This window comes from Podarcis cretensis, assembly GCF_951804945.1.
Source record: "Podarcis cretensis genome assembly, chromosome: 9".
In the NCBI taxonomy this organism is placed as follows: Eukaryota; Metazoa; Chordata; class Lepidosauria; order Squamata; family Lacertidae; genus Podarcis; species Podarcis cretensis.
In genome coordinates, this window is record NC_137178.1 from 21,124,585 (window position 1) to 21,142,782 (window position 18,198).

At 40.0% G+C, this 18,198-nt stretch overlaps 1 protein-coding gene across 1 annotated transcript in view; it reads right to left on the minus strand.

Moving 5' to 3' along the window:
* The window catches only part of STPG2 (sperm tail PG-rich repeat containing 2), a 218,700-nt gene that overhangs the window by 180,769 nt on the left and 19,733 nt on the right, over nucleotides 1–18,198 (minus strand). The window contains exons 5-7 of the mRNA XM_079990920.1: nucleotides 15,248–15,363; nucleotides 13,082–13,193; nucleotides 925–1,017 (exon numbers count right to left, since the gene is read on the minus strand). Coding sequence (XP_079847046.1) covers nucleotides 925–1,017; nucleotides 13,082–13,193; nucleotides 15,248–15,363 — 321 coding nt within the window. The remainder of the gene's footprint in view (nucleotides 1–924; nucleotides 1,018–13,081; nucleotides 13,194–15,247; nucleotides 15,364–18,198) is intronic.

Below are 18,198 nucleotides of genomic sequence, written 5' to 3' on the forward strand. Positions count from 1 at the left end.
TAAGGTGCTGGTGGTCCTTAATGGCCAGGAATCTGGAATGCCAAATCTCTATGGGCAGGGTAGGCCCAAGACATTTTTGTTGCCTAGGGCAAAGGTCAAGATGGTAATCCCTCACCAATTTCATGAACAGAAGCTGTCAAGATTGGCAGATGAATCTTACTGATGGGACAGCATCCTCCACGATACCAAGGGTCAGCAAGACAGCTTGGCAGGGGGCACACACAGCTCTGTTCTACAACTTCTTGCCTGCCCCACATTTGCCACCTGAGGCAACTGTTTCACATCTGGTGCCTAATGGTAGGCCCAGTCCTCTGTGTGAGTATGGAGGAGTAATTTAAATTTGGGGATAGAAAGAAAAGAGGCAGAAGAAGCTTGAGATTTTAGACTAGAATAAAAGAAGCATATCTGGTGCTGTACAGTGCTGTACTTTGGAAATTTGTTGCAAGATTAGCATTTATGGTACTTGCTGTAGGAGTGTACATGCTTCCACTATCAGTGTTTATATACCAGTAAAAAGTTATCACAGTGGTACCAGAAATCTCCACCATGCTCTCCTATGCAAAGGAAATAAATTAATGTACAGTGGTACCTTGATTCTCAAACACCTTGGTACTTGAACATTTCAGCTCCCAGACACTGAAAACCCAGAAGTAAGTGTTCCAGTTTTCAAACATTTTTCAAAAGCTGAATGTCTGGTGCAGCTGTTGGCTATTGTTTCCAGGGCACCTTCACCAATCAGAAGCCGTGCCTTGGTTTTCGAACATTTCAGAAGTCAAACAGACTTACAGAATGGATTACATTTGAGAACCAAGGTACCACTGTAATGCCATCCCTGGAACTTCTCACTGCTCAGATAAGTGGGGTAAATGTAACAACATTATGGGAAATGAAAAAAGAAAGAAAAAGAGCTATATTACTTCTTACTTGGGCAAGTGAAAGGAAAGGAGCACTTCGTGTTGCACTAACTGGCTTCTCAAACTGACTTCTTATGTAATACTGGCCAGGACCTGGAACACCCTGCAAAACAGTTACAGCAACTATGACTGAAATAGCATCAAATACAGCACATACTTTGTATTGCAGGCTGTGTTAACTCTGGAACAAGAGCGGTGACAGAAAGGTGGAATATAAATACATTAAATAATTGTGATAAAAGGCTTCCCTCTAAGAAACTTAACAAAAGAGAAAACCCTGAGAAAACCACAGAACATAGAACTCAAATCACAGAAATAACCCAAAGCTTTCAAAAGTAAAATGTTTTAGGCAATTATGTGAATCAGCTGTATAGTCACATTTTGAGGAGATATGGGATGTTTCTTTTCACTATTGAGATTCTGAAAAATTGTGGCCAAGGGCAAAGATAAAACAGCACAGTGAATGAGCAATGAAAGATCCTTCCTTCCAACATGCAAACAGCTTCCAGTGTCAACCAAGACCCTGAAATAACAACACATTGCAGAGAAGCCAGTCCATAGCTTCCTTCCTCTCAACCGAGAAAGATCACCTACATTGCAAAATGTGCTTTCAGTCAGGCCCTTTTTTCAGCTGGAACTCAGTTCTGGCACCTCTAAGGTAGGTTCCATTGCCATTATAAGAGAGTAAACGAGGTGTTCATGGAGAGTTCTGGTACCTCTTTTTCTAGAAAAATAGCACTGCTTACAGTTTAGGCTATCAACATGGCAGCAGAAGGAAGGTATTTCAGTGCCAAGAATGCTTCATTCTAGCAACACCACTTTGGTATGCACAAACAGGATTCTGCAACACCAAAATATTTTGCTTTCAAATTGTGAAACATAACAACTACAGTGGTGCCCCGCAAGACGAACGCCTCACAAGACGGAAAACCCGCTAGACGAAAGGGTTTTCCGTTTTGGAGACGCTTCGCAAAACGAATTTCCCTATGGGCTTGCTTCGCAAGACGAAAATGTCTTGCGAGTTCCTGCGGGGTTTTTTCCCTTCCCCCCCTTTTCCTAAGCCCTAAGCCGCTTATCAGCTGATCCGCTAAAAGCCGCTAAACCGCTAATAGCGCTAATCCGCTAAGATGTCAATGGGCTTGCTTCGCAAGACGAAAAAAGCTGCTATACGAAGAGCCTCACGGAACGGATTTATTTCGTCTTGCAAGGCACCACTGTATGTATACATCCCCAATCGGTTTTTCCTGGTGTGCAGGACGGAACATAACTGGAAAAAGGTGAAGTGCAACATAAATAGTATCTATTGTAAGGGTAGGGAACTGTGGAAATCCATATGTTGCTGGACCTCCATTGTCCGTGAAGATGGGGCTGGGACTACAGGGAGTTAGCATCTAACCGCATCCAATTCCCCACCCTAGTCTATGCCACTCAGTCTTAAAGTAGGAAATGCTCTGCGAAGGGGCCACTGGGGCAGGACTCGAGGGCCATTTGTCTTGGATCTCAAGGTCAAAGGAGGCTCAGGTTTAGACAATTATACTTTGGCATTTGATAAGTTTTGCAATTTGTCCTTATGCACATCAGATGAAATGTGACACACACATTCAGCTTAGAGCTGCAAAATTAAGGAAAAAAGAGATGTCATTTGGTAGAAGACATACTTTTTTTAAAATGAGATATGTCTTGCTCTTTTTCTTGGTGTTTTATTTTGTTTGTGTGGGTCATAATTTTTAAATTATTATTATAGCTAAAGGGGCTCAAAAGACGAGAGTGGCCTGGGTGCCTGTGGACCTCTGAGAAGGCCTGATTCTGTGCACACAATGAAATGTCCAGTTACTCCAATTATTGAAGAGTATGAGGCAGACTGCTCAGAGTTTCTTATATGCATCAGATTTTCAAGACCAATGGTCAGGAAGCAACGAGGCAGCCAGGACAGGTAGTCTAAAGGCAAGTGTGCAGTCAGGGCCCCATGGAGATTCGAATTACACTCCCACTGCCCCGCGTAGGCAATGGAAATTGAAATATAATCATCATTCCTTTTTCAAAATGAGCCCAAAAGGTAAAGGCTGGAGTATTTATGAAAATTTATCTCATTAAGTATACTTGCTCTTGTTCAATGAAGTGCCATAAAACAAATTTAAATACACTTTAAAATAAATGCTTATTAACCTAAAGTGCATTCCATATGGTTCTTATCTCAACCGGGCTTTCAGCTAAATGGCTAGAATACCAAGGCTCTAAGAGAAAATAGGTCTCTCATAGCAGAAGGTTGCATTGAATTAATGAGGGAGGCACAGATGTAGAAATACTTTTGCTGACCAATTTCCAGTGCTTGATTGGCTAATGCTTAATGCAAGTCTTCCATCTTACAATAGACCAAAGATTTTGTATTGGCAGTACTAATTTGCATAATTGCAACATAAATTTTAGTTAACTCAAGGCTCAAGTACATCCTGTGTTTTAATAAAGCAAATAAGTGCACTCAGTATAGACAAAACTGATCTAATTAAATCTTAAAAGACTTAATTCAGTTTAAAATGGTAAATGGCAAGTTATGTAGTAAAGATTGAAAAATACCTTAGCAATCCATCAATAATATGTACGGGGCAGGGTGACTTGGATATCTGCATTATGAACACTTTATGGCCCCAAATAATAATAATTAAAAAGAATAGGACTGTATTTCACTGGGAAAATATATCAATTGTCTAGTTTATGCTGGCAAACCAGATAATGAGATGCTGATATATCAGCATGAAGTTCTGCTTTCTGCCTTATTATTTCCTTAAGCTTAAATAAGTGCAGAAACAGTACCTTTGTAAACTCTCTGCCCAGTAAATATATATGAAGGTTCTTATACTAGATATTTCCTAGCATTACTATGTGCAGGGTTAGAGGAACAAACTTATGGATCTGTCTTAGAGTCTCAATAGTCATTTTAACTTCTGGAGAGAAGGAACACAGCTACTAATGTATAGATTTTACTAAAGCATTTGCAAATTGTACTGGAGAAGTTATAAATATTCATAAAGAAATTAGCATCAAAGTAAGATTAATTCTAAGAGAACTCACCTACTGAAAATTCCATCAGCAGATAAATATTTTATACTTCTTAAGAAGTCTCTCTTCTTGTTCACTAATGCAACTTGATTAGTATTAACCTTTCACTGTTGTGACATCCTTTTCCCTCCCATTTAAACTCATCTCAAAACTTCCTGAAAGCACACTCTTAATACTGCAAGACCATTGCTATTTGTTATCTTCCAAAAGGCATTTAACTTGAAAAGGCGACCAGAACATGACCCAGTTCAGCGTAACATGGAGTTTAAAAGTGAGCTCACGAAGTCGAACACAGTCCTATTTAATCTCAGAAAGGGAACCCTTTCAATAAATTAAGAGAATATATTTACAAGGAAATTCAAAGAGCTCCATTAAAGAAACTCAACTATCTTCAGGAGCTTAGAATCACAGAATTGTAGAGTCCCAAGGGTCATCTAGTGCAACACAATGCAATGCAGGAATCTTAAGTAAAGCACCCATGACAGATAGCTATTCAACCTTTGCTTAAAAACCTCCAAGGAAGAAGAGTCCACCACCTTCCAAGAGAGCCCGTTCCACTGTACAACAGCTCTTACCATCAGAAAGTTCTTCTTGATATTCAGTTGGAATCTCATTCCAGCAGAAGAAAACAAGCTTGCTCCATCTTCCTTGTGACAGCCCTTTAGATATATGAACATGGCTGTCACATCTTCTCTTAGTCTCTTCTTTTCCAGGCTAAACATATCCAAGTCCCTCAATCATTCCTCATTAAGCTTGGTTTCCAGACCCTTGATAATCTTGGTTGCCCTCCTCTGCACATATTCTATGTTGTCAATCTTCTTTAATTGTAGTGCTCAAAACTGCACACAGTATTCTAGGTGGCATCTGACCAAAGCAGAATAGAGCAGTTCTATTGCTTCCCTTGATCAGGACACTATACATCTGTTGATGCGGCCTAGAATAGTACCAGGTGTGTTTGTTCTTTACTGCTGCATACACTGTTGACTCATGTTAAGCTTGTGGTCTACGAAGATCCCTGGATCATTTTCACACCTGGATCATTTTCAAGCCAGGTGTCCCCCATCTTATATTTGTGATGCGGTTCTTCCTGCATAAATGCAGAACCTTAAATTTGTCCCTACTGAAATTCATTTTGTTAGTTTTGGCCCAATTCTCCAATCTGTTAAGGTCATCGTGAATCCATATTCTGTCTTCTGCAGCATTAGCTTACCCCTCCCAGTTTGGTGTCATCTGCAAATTTGATGAGCATCCCCTCAATTCCTTCACCCAAGTCATTTATAAAGTCACTTAAAACCATGATATTTAAAACTACCATTAATGGCTGAAATACAATTCATACATCAGAGAGAGAAAATGCACTCCCAAAGGATGCTTGCCAAGGAAGAGGAAAGTAAGTAATTTTCTTATCAAAAAGGGTAGGGCATATTGGGGTTCAGAGACAAAACTGCCCCTAGTTTCTTCGGAGGAGCTGGCTTTGCTCCCACAAACAGCTTTGTCCTTCCATTTGCCCCCAGACCTCAGTGGAAACCACTAAGAACCAGACATGCCCATTCACCTACATAGTCACCACATAGTATTGCTCAGTCATAGTAACAAACGTAAGTAGTAGTTTGCCAAGTACTACCACCTGAGCATCTAATTACAAATCTGGGGTATGAAGGTATCACCAGCTGTGACAATAGCAACTTCATGCAGCCCACCAAGGGGGACAAACAGGGATCCGGTCACATCACCTTCAATCTTCCCCACTCTCTCAAAACAGCACTCGCCTCAACCAAGATTCTAAAGCTTAAATTTCTTGACAGAATAACGCCATAGTTGCAGAATGCCTGATATGGCAATATAAACATTTTTTGGCCGTCTGTACCTGCTCTGAATCAACTGACTTGATGGTAAAAGCAGATTTCATTCAGAAGCCACCCAAAAATGAAGCTGAAATAAATATGGATCTCTGAAAGCATCTTTAAAGGAATAGAGGTAACGCTAAAGCTGGAATCAACTTTAAAATCAAAAGGAGAACTTATACATTGCATTATTACTGAGTTTGTTGCATAACCACCCTTATGTAAGATGTATGCAGCCAATTATGAAAGAAATGATTGCAAAAGGCCTAAAACATGGAGACATGAAAGCATGTTTGCATGGAAAAAATTCTTTAATTAGCCAAGCGAAAACTGTCATGCAACAGTGATGATGAGCCTCTGGGAGCAGCTACCATTGTAACAGAATAATAGTCATTTTAATTAGCTAGAACATTAAAGCATTCACCTCAGTGGTTGCCTCAATTGTTTGTACTTTAAAAAAAAGAAAAGCTTTTCGTCCTCTGTGCAGTTGACAACAAATGTCCCCAATACATTTTTATCTTCAGGGGAAAGTAATTCATGTCAGCATTATTCTAGAGTAATTCAAGAAAGCATGCTAGTATTTGTGAAATATCCCCGCTACTGCAGCAAAATTATGGTAGCATAAAGAATGTCTCTGTGGCTCATAGTCATTTTTTGAAAATTCACTGTTCATATAATTTTCTTCACTTCAACAGTAATTGAAAGATTGTTGTACTGGAATGTCATCAACATTGAAACTATTACAAAACACCCAAGATCCGGAAGCATGTACGAAAACTGCAGGTCACAAGTGAGGCCGGTTAAGAAAAGCAAGACTTGTATCATCAAGGGCCTTTCCATCCTGTTAGCTTACAGCAGGTATGGGGAACTTTTGACTCTCCAGATGTTGATGAACTATAACTCCCTTTATACTTGACCATGGTTGCTGGGGATGATGCAAGTTGTGGTTCAGCACCATCTAGAGCAATGTTTCTCAACCTTGGGTCCCCCAGATGTTGTTAGACTACAACTCCCATCATCCCTGAGCTCTGGGCTTGCTAGCTAGGGGTGATGGGAGTTGTAGTTGAACAACATCTGGGGACCCAAGGTTGAGAAAGGCTGATCTAGAGGGTCCAAGTTTCCCCATACCTGGCTGGCAGAGTAGCAAAGATAGAACTATTAATTGTTTGTTATGGGTAGGGATGTCACAGACAACAAAATACAGTGGTACCTTGGGTTAAGTACTTAATTCGTTCCGGAGGTCCGTTCTTAACCTGAAACTGTTATTAACCTGAAGCACCACTTTAGCTAATGGGGCCTCCTGCTGCTGCGCTGCCAGAGCACCATTTCTGTTCTCATCTTGAAGGTAATCCCGAGGTAATATTTCTGGGTTAGCGGAGTCTGTAACCTGAAGCGTATGTAACCTGAAGCATATGTAACATGAGGTACCACTGTAACAGAAATTTGTGTTTCTGATGAGTCTTCACCAATGTCCTGATCCATCAGAAACAAAAATATCTATCAGAGATAACCTTCCAACAGAACTGTCTCTATTAAGTTGCATGGGTCAATAGTAAATTGGCTCATTCTTTCACTTAGCTTTGCTCAGGAAGAAAAGCAAGGGCTTACTAAAAAATGTTTGAACACAGCTTTAGATGACTGGGAGCTGTAGCCAGGAGAGTTGGTGTATACTCACTAAGAGTGTGACTGCAAAGATCCCAATTCAAATCTCAATGTTTCTGCAAGTCCGAATTGCAAACATTTGCTTCTGAATACAGGCAACTCCCCATTTATACAAATAGTGCCAGGTCAACCAAGTCACTCTGTCCCTCCAGCTCGCTGGAGCGAGAAGAGCGGTGGAACTGGCACAGCTCACACATGCAGGAAAGAAGGGTCTCTGCACACGTCAGCTGGGCTGGTCAACCAAGCTCCACCACCCATCCAGCTCCAGTTTCCCCACATGTCAGCTGTGCCGGTCCATAGAGCCATGCATGTATGATGTCAGGTTTAGGACAGGTTGGTGTGGCTTCCCCAAAATGGCCTGGTGGGCAAAGTTTGACCTGTGGGCCAAAGATACCCCACTCCTGAAATAATGGGAGAGGCCAAAGCTCAGTGGTACAGCACAAAAGAAACCCAGATTCAAACCTTGGCATCTGCAGTTGAAGCTATCTACAAGTAGCAACGCTGAGAAGGCTCTGAGGTCTTGGGAAACACTTAGAATTGACAGCGCTAGGCTATATGGACCAATTAAATAGAATGAATTGATTGAATTAAATAGAATGCCATATCCTCCAACATCCTGTTGATCAAAATTGGGTTGCTCATGCTTTGGTTGCGAGCTGTCACAGGAGTCAGCTGACTGAAGCAAGAACAAAAAACAAGCATCCTTTATTTTTGTCTGCTTTCTAAAGAGGAGTCAGTATGTGTTGATACTTTCTGCAAAGTGAAAGCAAACTGCATTTGCTGGTTTCCTTTATCATTACAGAAATGAAATATATTTTAAATCACAGAAATAACAGTAGAAGACAGTAATAAAAACCAAGTACTCCACCTAATACAAGACAAACAATTAATGCTACACTTTATGTGCCAAGTACCAGTGATTGTTAAATAAATCACCTCCATGTGAAATATTAAACATGTACTTTTATTGTCCTATTAATTTGCTGTATCTGCAACTTTACAAGTGAGTGCTTTATTCATTCCGGAGTGTATTATTTCTGACAATCATGGTAATTGTATTCTTTATTAAATGGATTAAACCCATTCAGATACCAAGAGATATTTACCTTCTTGCCAGACATTCAGAATGTAGGAGCTCTAGGACATGGTCACCCTTTAACAAAATACGGAAGAGATTGCCATCTTTTATTGCCTGTAACTCACAAAATCTATGAGACGAACAAGGTTATTTAAAAAGCAACACAGTGTAAGTTGTGGTTATAACTTTTCAGAACATGGGAGGAGTATGTCCCCTGATTTCAATGGCACAAATGAAAATGGTAACCATCTCCTTGCTACCATGTGTCCTCTCATTTTGTCAGCACGGATTTCTCCGATGGCCTAGAAGATAGGTTAAATGTACACATGAATTTACTTATCTGATTTTGTATTATTATTAAAATAACAGCTTCCTCAACAATAATTTTCATCAGAACATCATGGGGAACTGAAGGTTCAATCCTGAGGAGATACTTCTACAGTGGTACCTCGGGTTACATACGCTTCAGGTTACACACTCCGCTAACCCAGAAATAGTGCTTCAGGTTAAGAACTTTGCTTCAGGATAAGAACAGAATCGGGCTCCGGCGGCACGGCAGCAGCAGGAGGCCCTATTAGCTAAAGTGGTGCTTCAGGTTAAGAACCGTTTCAGGTTAAGAACGGACCTCTGGAACGAATTAAGTACTTAACCCGAGGTACCACTGTATTTAGATATTTTTTTTAAAACCAGATCCATGGAATGCACATATACATAAGTATAAACTTGTGTGTCTTCATCCTGAGGGGCTGTGAGCTAGTGCCCTATGATGACCCTTCTGCATGGGGGTACTACACTAATGAAGCGTCCAGCCCCTGAAATGTTCAGGGATTGGTAACACTTGAAATAAAAGGGTGGTAAACTTTCAGATGTCTCAAGCCTGAATAGCTAGTCATGAATAATCAGCAATCAATAAGAAATACAAGGAGGGTAGCTGCTTGCATTTAAAGGACCAATTATTCTGTTTTGTACAGTATCTGTTTTGTTTCTGCAGAAGGTAGACATTCTCCTCCCAAAAAGGGTATATACTTTCTTCAAAGCTATTTTTAATTATAGACTCAGTAACATAATTTTCTGTTAGTCATAATAATGCTCATAGAAGTGTAAAATATTAAGATATACTTGTTTGTTTGTAAAAAGCCGAATTCCAAAGAAAGAGAGAAGAGTAACGATGGAGATAAATGCAGCCTAGTCATGGGTGATTTTGACATTATAACCAGTTACGGGTATTCAGAGCTTATATGTTTTCTCTTATATTGCCATTTCAAACTACTCAATCCTCATGTTCCTGGCTGACAATATAACACAAGATGGCATTAGGTATAAAAGTTGCAAATGCCAGCAGTAGCTCTAAATGTCAGCCGTAACTTCAACAGGTACATTTAGAAAACCAATTCCTTCACACAGCTGTACAGCTACACTAGATGGCAAAACAAGCTTTTTTAAAAAGCTGTATTTTTCTCGTTTGGAAATTTCAAAAGCAGTAGTGATAATTAGCACCACGTAGCCACTAGGTAAGTGAAAAGTGCTATGCTAGTTATTTATATTTCTGTGCCTTTATGGAGAATGTGGGAAGATTTTATTATTTTTAAAAATTATGTTATATTTATATCCCATCTTTCTTCTTATACGCTGAAGGTGGTCTGGCAAGGTGGTCCAAGAACAGTGAATTTCATGGCTTGAGTGGGGATTTGAATCCTGGTCTCCCAGGTTTTAGTCTAACCCTCTAAACTTCTATACTGAACTGGCTTCATTTGTTACAGTTGATCAGAACAAAGTTTTTAAATTACAGCCAAAATCAGACTTTCTGATTTTGGGGGATATCCAAAATTAAGTAGAGATAGCAAACTCTCAAAGCAGATAATTTGCTTTCAGGGTGATACAATCACACCTCTTCCTTTCAAACAGCAAGAACCATAGCAAAAGAAGCAGAACGTCCACAGCTAAAATAAATATTAGCATATTTTAAACAATATTCAAAAATTCTGACAAGCATTGAATATATTTTTAAGACATTTTTATACCAGACCAGGAATAATAGGAAATAGTCCACATTCCAAACTTTGATGAAAAATAAAACATTAAGGCTGCAATCCTGCACAAATCTTCCTGGGAGAAAGCCCAGTTAACAATGACACTTACTTCTTACCAGGCCTATATAGGACAGCACAGTGAAGATGGAATTTCCTTCAAAGAATAGATTTTATTATTATTATTAAATTGTAAGTTCTCACATTTAAGGCGCATAACATGCATTTCCTGAAGTTTGGAAAAATGGAGATTTCTTTTTTTAAAAAAAATCAAGGACATTTAAATCAGTTGAGTAAAATGCGACTGATTGACCAAAAATAATTATTATTACATGCAAAATAAATAAACATATCCTCTGATTTCTGGATTATTTGTTGTCCAGAGGTTAATTAAATCTGTAAAAACAATGTTAGACATTGATTGCACTTCTTTCACCTGCTCCAAGGACAAGCAGGTAAAGAGCAACAAAAGTCAGCTTATAGAATAATATTATTCAAAATAAGCTGATTGCTCTCTGTGAGGTAACACTGTGTGTCCTGCTTAGGAACGACTTTGCCTGTCCTCCAGGTACACCCAAAGGGCAACGTAGGCAATAATGACCCATCTGTTCACTACTGGCAACTAGAAAACTTCTAATGAAGACAGATGTGGGTCACCCTGTACAAACATGCTGCAGGGTGCTAATGAATCCTCCTAATGGTCACTACCTGCCAGTTTTGACTGATTGATGAACAAAAGGGTTAAGCTTGAAAAGCTAAGATGAGTACTACAGACAATCATCAGTCTTATTATGACGTCTCTTTCACTCTGACACCCTTGCTCTTTCCTGTCATCTTTCTAAGTTTAGAAAAATATATTCCTATTACTGATTCTGACAAATAAGCCCACCAAATCTTGCAAGAATCCCTCTCCTGAATGGAATGCATCATTTTTTAAAAATGCAGCATACAATTTTCCAAAGTATTGATAAAACATAAGTCTTTCTGAAATATTCAATACCAATCTGCGGCTCAACTGTACACAAATCGTATCCTGCACCCAGTCACCAGCAGCTCAACATAGCATAGCAACAAAAAGTAAAATATTTTCCATCTCTGTTGGAAGCCGCCCAGAGTGGCTGGGGAAACCCAGCCAGATGGGCGGGGTACAAATAATAAATTATTATTATTATTATTATTATTATTATTATTATTATTATTATCATCAAAAAGTATGTTCAGGCTTTATAGAGTGTTTCATTCCCTTGCCAATCATGACATCATTCCTAATCTATTTCCTCTAGAAAATTTGCATGCAAAGTACCAATCACCATGCCTCAACATCATTGATTCAATGCTGACTCTACTATATATGACAAACATTTCTAAATAGTATCCCCAGCAGACTATGTCTACTCCAATAAGAGATCAGATAAGATCAGCTTTGGCTGGTGGCCCAGATGTGGCCCATCTGGACAGGTACAGCCTAACTTCTGTTGTCTATGCCCTGGTAACCTCTAGGTTTGATTACAGTAACACATTATACATGGGGCAGCCTCTGAAGGCAGTTCAGAAACTTCAGCTGGTGCAGAATTCAGCGGTCAGGTTGCTCAACGGTGCAAGACAATCAGAGCATATAACACCTCCTCAGGAACTCCTCTCAGTCTCAAATTATTTCTTACACCATACTCCAGTTGCCCATGGTTTGAATTCTTCATGCTCTCCGATAAATTTAGCACTATTTTCTATACTTAAAATATCATGCCCATCCAGACAGCAGGCTTAGGCTCTACAAATATCTACTGAAGGTGGGGCAGAGATCCTGCAGGATTGGCTCCACTACCCAATCCACCAAGAGGAACTTGTTTGACTGCAGAAAACAGAGTATGGTTATAATATCCATCAGATGATGGGCGGTAGAACTGAAGTCTGCAGAACTGGTGCCTGCAGAAAGCAGGACTGTTGCAAAATATACAGCTGCTTTAGAGAAGCATACAAGACTCTTTGCAAGCTCTGAACAGAGCTTTGAAGCACACAATCACCTACACACCAAAAAAAGTTCCCCTTATCAAGATACTCTCATTTTTAAAAGAATTATCTTACAGTTCAATCCTAAAATGGACTGGGGGGGGTTGGGTTAGATTACCCTTGGGGTACCTTCAGACTCTACAATTCTATGATTCAGTGAAGCCAACTGGGAAGAATGGGACCACTTCTAAAATCCCTTGCACCAACACAAGATTTTGTCCCCAGAAACAAACAATACTGCAATATTGTAACAAACACTCAGCAGTCGTAATTTGAAAACAGTTCTTTAAAACGTCGCACATTTGTTCTCAGCAAAATTCTATACAGCAGTGCTCTAATGACTGATTTCCTCCACCCATTTGGATAAATCTTCTTTCATGCCTGAACTGAAGTATGTTTTCTATTTTATGCAGTTCTTCAAATCCTAGAATTCCTGTCCCACCATAAATAACATTTAAAGTACTACAAAATACAGTGTTGAACCGGCATTACCTTCTTTTCTTCCTGTAATACTATTACTTCATGATACCGTGGAACATAGAGGTCATATTTTCTCTGGTCTTCCTTTCTGATGTTGACATTTTCATAATGCACTGCGTTTTCCCTTTAGAAAGTTTGAAGAGATTTATGAGTCATCTCTTAAATGTGCCTGGGCACCTAAATATGCACAGTGAAAGCTTTCACCCTCTCCCCACAAGAGTATATTAGAAACAGCTGCTCTTTGCAATAACAGTGAGAGGCTAGTTTGCTCACTAATAGGACAGCCAAAGTTTATGTAGTGCTATTCTACGTATCCAATGAATTTATGTTTTCATATTCAAGTTTCCTTGCCATAGGTGAACTACTATAAAAAAAACACAGTGGAGGCAGAAGACAACCAGGAAGCTGAATAACCATTAAACATGGGAAAAAATGCCTCAAGTGAACCTAGAACCGCAACATTGCTTGAGTATTACAACTTTGTGAGAAACCTTTGTTTCTTAACATTCAAAAGCTTCTTAGTATTGTCGGCTAGCATGCCCAAAGGTCTTGTTACTTTACATAACCACAGAATTTGGCGGGGAATAGTATCTAATTGTGCAGTACAGGATTCCAATCCCCCGTTTTTCTTAATAGAGCATGGTAGAAAAGGATTAAATTCGAACAGATGCTCAAATAGTGGAATAATGTAAATCCATATACAACTAAGAAAATTAATTTAATTAGCAACGGTAAAGCAGAGTAGTTTTAAGCTGCTCATGATTCTTTCTAGGATTAGTGTAAGAAACCCTCTAGCACTAACAATGTATTCAGCTACATCCCCAATACAGCAACTTTAAGCACCCCTGCTCATTAAACTGGTGCCAGCAAGGTGGAATCATTTCAAGTGCAAAAGGGACACTCAGAAAAGTGGTGTTGAACCATTTTCTTCCTGCTGTCCATCTTCCTAGGCCATTTTCTCACCGGCTGGCAATTAGCTGAGGTGACAGAAAAGAAACTCAGAGAGGTGCCTTCAAGGGGGAAGTTAGTAGTCTAGGGCAGCTTCAGTACCCTCCACTTCTGTATCCCTTTAAATGAGGAACATTTTACCCACATCCCAGAGAGACAAATGGCCTTGGAAAGAAACTTGTCGCAGGTCACATGCCAGTGGTGGGAGGAGCAAGAGTCACACCACGCCCTCTCTTCCTCTATCTCTCACACACGTATACATTCCATCTCTTTCGCTTTTATCTCTCTTTCCTCCCCTTCTATTTCTAACTGCATCCCTTTCTTGCTCTTTTCTTCCCTGCACAATATGACACCCCCCCAAAAAAAAAAAACCACTCCACAGCAATTAGGCTTAATTAAAGAAATTCCAATGATGTAAGTGGGGCTTTACCTAAACCTAACTGCTATGTGGTGGACAATTCCTTCAGCATCTACCTCCTGAAAACTGCCCCCACCTGAGCGGCAATCCAACTGAGAGGGGAGGGAATTAATTTATGTGAATGAGAGGTTTTTTGTGATGTAAGCTGCCTTGTCACAACTATGTCCTAAAGGGTGGCCTACAAAGACCTTCACATAAATAAAATGGTGCAGATGAAATTCTGAAAAGCAAAGACATTCAAGGTAGCTTGCGGGCTACAAACTGTGGAACAGGGAAATTTAGGGTATTATTTCAGGAGATTTGCCTCCATGCTTCCAGGTTCTATGTATGGGGCAGATATGAGAAAACAAACTAATTCTTAATTCCTTGCATTTACTATTGAAAATATGCACCCTTTATTATCAGAATACAAACATACATTGTAGCATTTCAGCCTTAGCTTCGCATGCCTCGCCCTCACACACTTTCCATTTTTAACAACAGTGAACTTGTCATTTCATCCTAACCCAAAAGACTGTGATCAATATTAGCTATGGTTTGTTCACACCAACTTCAAACCATGGGAGATGAATCAAGCTCATTGCAAAGAAACCATAGTTAGGATTCACAACAGTTTAGGGTTCAGACACTATGACAAGCTGCAGTTGAAAAATGGAAGCAAATGTTTCCAGTGTCCTTCTCATACCCATACTAGAGGAGAGAAGAGGGACAGCATGAACCCAAGGCTTATTCTGCTTCTTTCCCATCAGGGCATCCACTTAGCATGACTTCCAAACAGACCCAGATTCTAAATTGTCTTAAGATGTACATACGGAATCACGTCATAATCTGCAGGTCCGGGGCCCTCACGTGGCTTAAATTCATGCCGCTTTTCCGTCAAATTGCCAAATTGCACTCCTTTATATTTCATGGTAGGGTAAATACAATCCTGAAAGAAAAGATTAATCAGCATTTAGCTTGTGATCAATATATTATAGCTGCCAAGCAGTTATTTGAACACAGGTCTCCCAAGTCCAAGTTCAAGACTACTGTTCCAAGCTAGCTTTGATCAAATCAAATATTGCATAATTCAGGCCTACAGAAAGATCACCATTGATGCTTATTATCAGGTAATTTGCACCTCGTGTACATAATTTTATCCACAAAGTGACATCCATGAATTCAGATCCTATAAATTAACATACTTTTCATCCTTCTTCATAAGGAGCTGATCTGTATGTAAAAACAATTCATGACTGATTCCCTAGCTGAAATATAAATGGACTGATAAAAATAAAAGAAAATCCCCCCTCCCACTACAGAGAAGGATCATAGATCAGTGACATGCTTTATCTGTACAATGGTAACTTGGTTCTCAAACAACTTGGAACCCAAAAACTGCAAACCGGAAGTAAGTGTTCTGATTTGCGAACTTTTTTCGGAAGTCAAACATGCTCCATTTTGAGTGCCACACTTCCGTTTTGAGTGTTATGCTGAGGTCCATCTGTTTTTGCTATTTATTTTGTGTTTTTGCGGCTCTTTTTTGTTTTGTTTTTGTGACTGTGTGGAACCCAGTTCAGCTACCGATTTATTGATTGTGTGACTGCAGTAAAGGTAAAGGTAAAGGTATCCCTGACCATTAGGTCCAGTCGTGGCCGACTCTGGGGTTGCGGTGCTCATCTCGCTTTACTGGCCGAGGGAGCCAGCATACAGCTTCCGGGTCATGCAGCCAGCATGACTAAGCCACCTCTGGCGAACCAGAGCAGCGCACGGAAACGCCGTTTACCTTCCCGCTGGAGCAGTACCTATTTATCTACTTGCACTCTGATGCGCTTTTGAACTGCTAGGTGGGCAGGAGCAGGGACTGAGCAATGGGAGCTCACCCCGTCACGGGGATTCGAACCGCCAACCTTCTGATCGGCAAGCCCTAAGCTCTGTGGTTTAACCCACAGCGCCACCCACGTCCCTGTGTACATTGTTTATTACTTTCATTTTATGGATCAATGGTCTCGTTAGATAGTAAAATTCATGTTAAATTGCTGTTGTAGGGGTTGTTTTTAAAAGTCTGGAGCAGATTAAACCATTTTGCATTACTTTCTATGGGAAAGCACACCTTGGTTTTAGAACAGACTTCCAGAACGGATTAAGTTTGAGAACCAAGGTACCACTGTAGAAGGTGCCAAGTTCAATCCCTGGCATCTCCAGGTAGATCTGGAAACATATCCTGTCTGAAACCCTGGAGAGCCACTTCTCACTGCAGACATTGCCAAGGCACATGGCCAAAAGCCTAACATGGTATAACTTGCTTATGAATTCTTCATTCACCTTTGGCCCTCTAGATGTGACTAGACAACAACTCCCATCATTCCTGACCATTCATTGGTCATACTGGCTGAGGCTGATGGAAGCTGGAGTCCAACAACATCTCAGAGGGCCACAGGTCCCTTGCTAATGTGACCTGACTGAATGAAAAGCACAGGGGGAAAACAGTCAGTTATCTCTATGAACAGAAGGGAAGGGAAGCATCTTATAATATTATTATGAACAGGACTATAAAGTCTCAAGGACCACGACTGAATCTAGTACTTCACAGTAATGGGATTAGAGCACCATCCAGTGGTTTCTGGAAAGAACTTTTTTCTCTCATAGTATATAAATGGATAATCACAACTATGAAGAACTTGCCAGTTAGCAATCAAGATTGCTTTTAAATACCTCTTTGTGTAATGAGATAATACTGAAGGGTTTAATTTTGTTCCAGAGTCCTATGTCCATATTTAGTGTTTCTATATCAACTTGCCTGATAAAATTTGTTTAAATTGTGGGTAAAGTGAATGCATAAGTACCTGAACCCTTTTCTAGCTATTGGGATTTGTAATATTTTGGAGAAAGTTTCCTAAAGTTGCGGCATACTTGAGTAGTGTGCTCAACTGAAGTGAATTCAAATGTTAAGAGACTGGGGCATTTTCTGTTATTTTTCTCTCTCCTATTTGTGTTCTTTTCACTGCATTTAAGAGTGGGGAGGGGGAAGTTTAATAGCAAGTCTATTCTGGATCGCAAGCAGAACACTAGGGACACAGTCGTATGAGTCATGTCTCCTGGATTCATCTCCCACCTCAGCCCCCACTCTCACAGCAACCTCACCAGTTTCAGTTGATCTCTGCCTTTCTTACGTTCTTTTGCACTCCTACATTGCCCCCCACAGGCAATCAACCAGATCCTCACATATTAATCCTTTTATGTTCCTATTAAAATAACCAATTAGTAAATCATCTAAGGAGGGTTTGGGGGGGTTGCCAGTTTGGCCAGAGTTTTTTTGCAAAAAAAGTGAACAGACCACTATTTGGTGCATAAACAGATGTCAGTGTGCTAGTTTGCGTTCCAATAATAATGCCTTCAATAATGGCTTCCAGAGGAGCCATTAATTCTTCCCAGATTTCCACAATCATGGTTTTTAAGGAGATGTGTTTTGCTTCAAACTCCTTCCCAAGTACGGCATCCAGGTTTTTTTCTTTTTCAGTTGCATTTTTTGCTGTTTTAGAAGGGATGGAGCCCATTTTGTCTCCTTCTCCACTTGTTTCTCTTTTGACGCAAAGAACTAAGCTTCCCTGTTTGGAGCAAAATTCTGCCGCAGACATCTCCTTGGACAGAAAGTATAAGATGTTTTAATAAATGCTGCACTTATCAGGCAGACTGTAGCAAAATTTGTTCTGTTCTAAGCAGCCATTTTGGTTTCCATTTGGCCATGCACCCATTATACAGTTTCTACTATATGAATATGTAC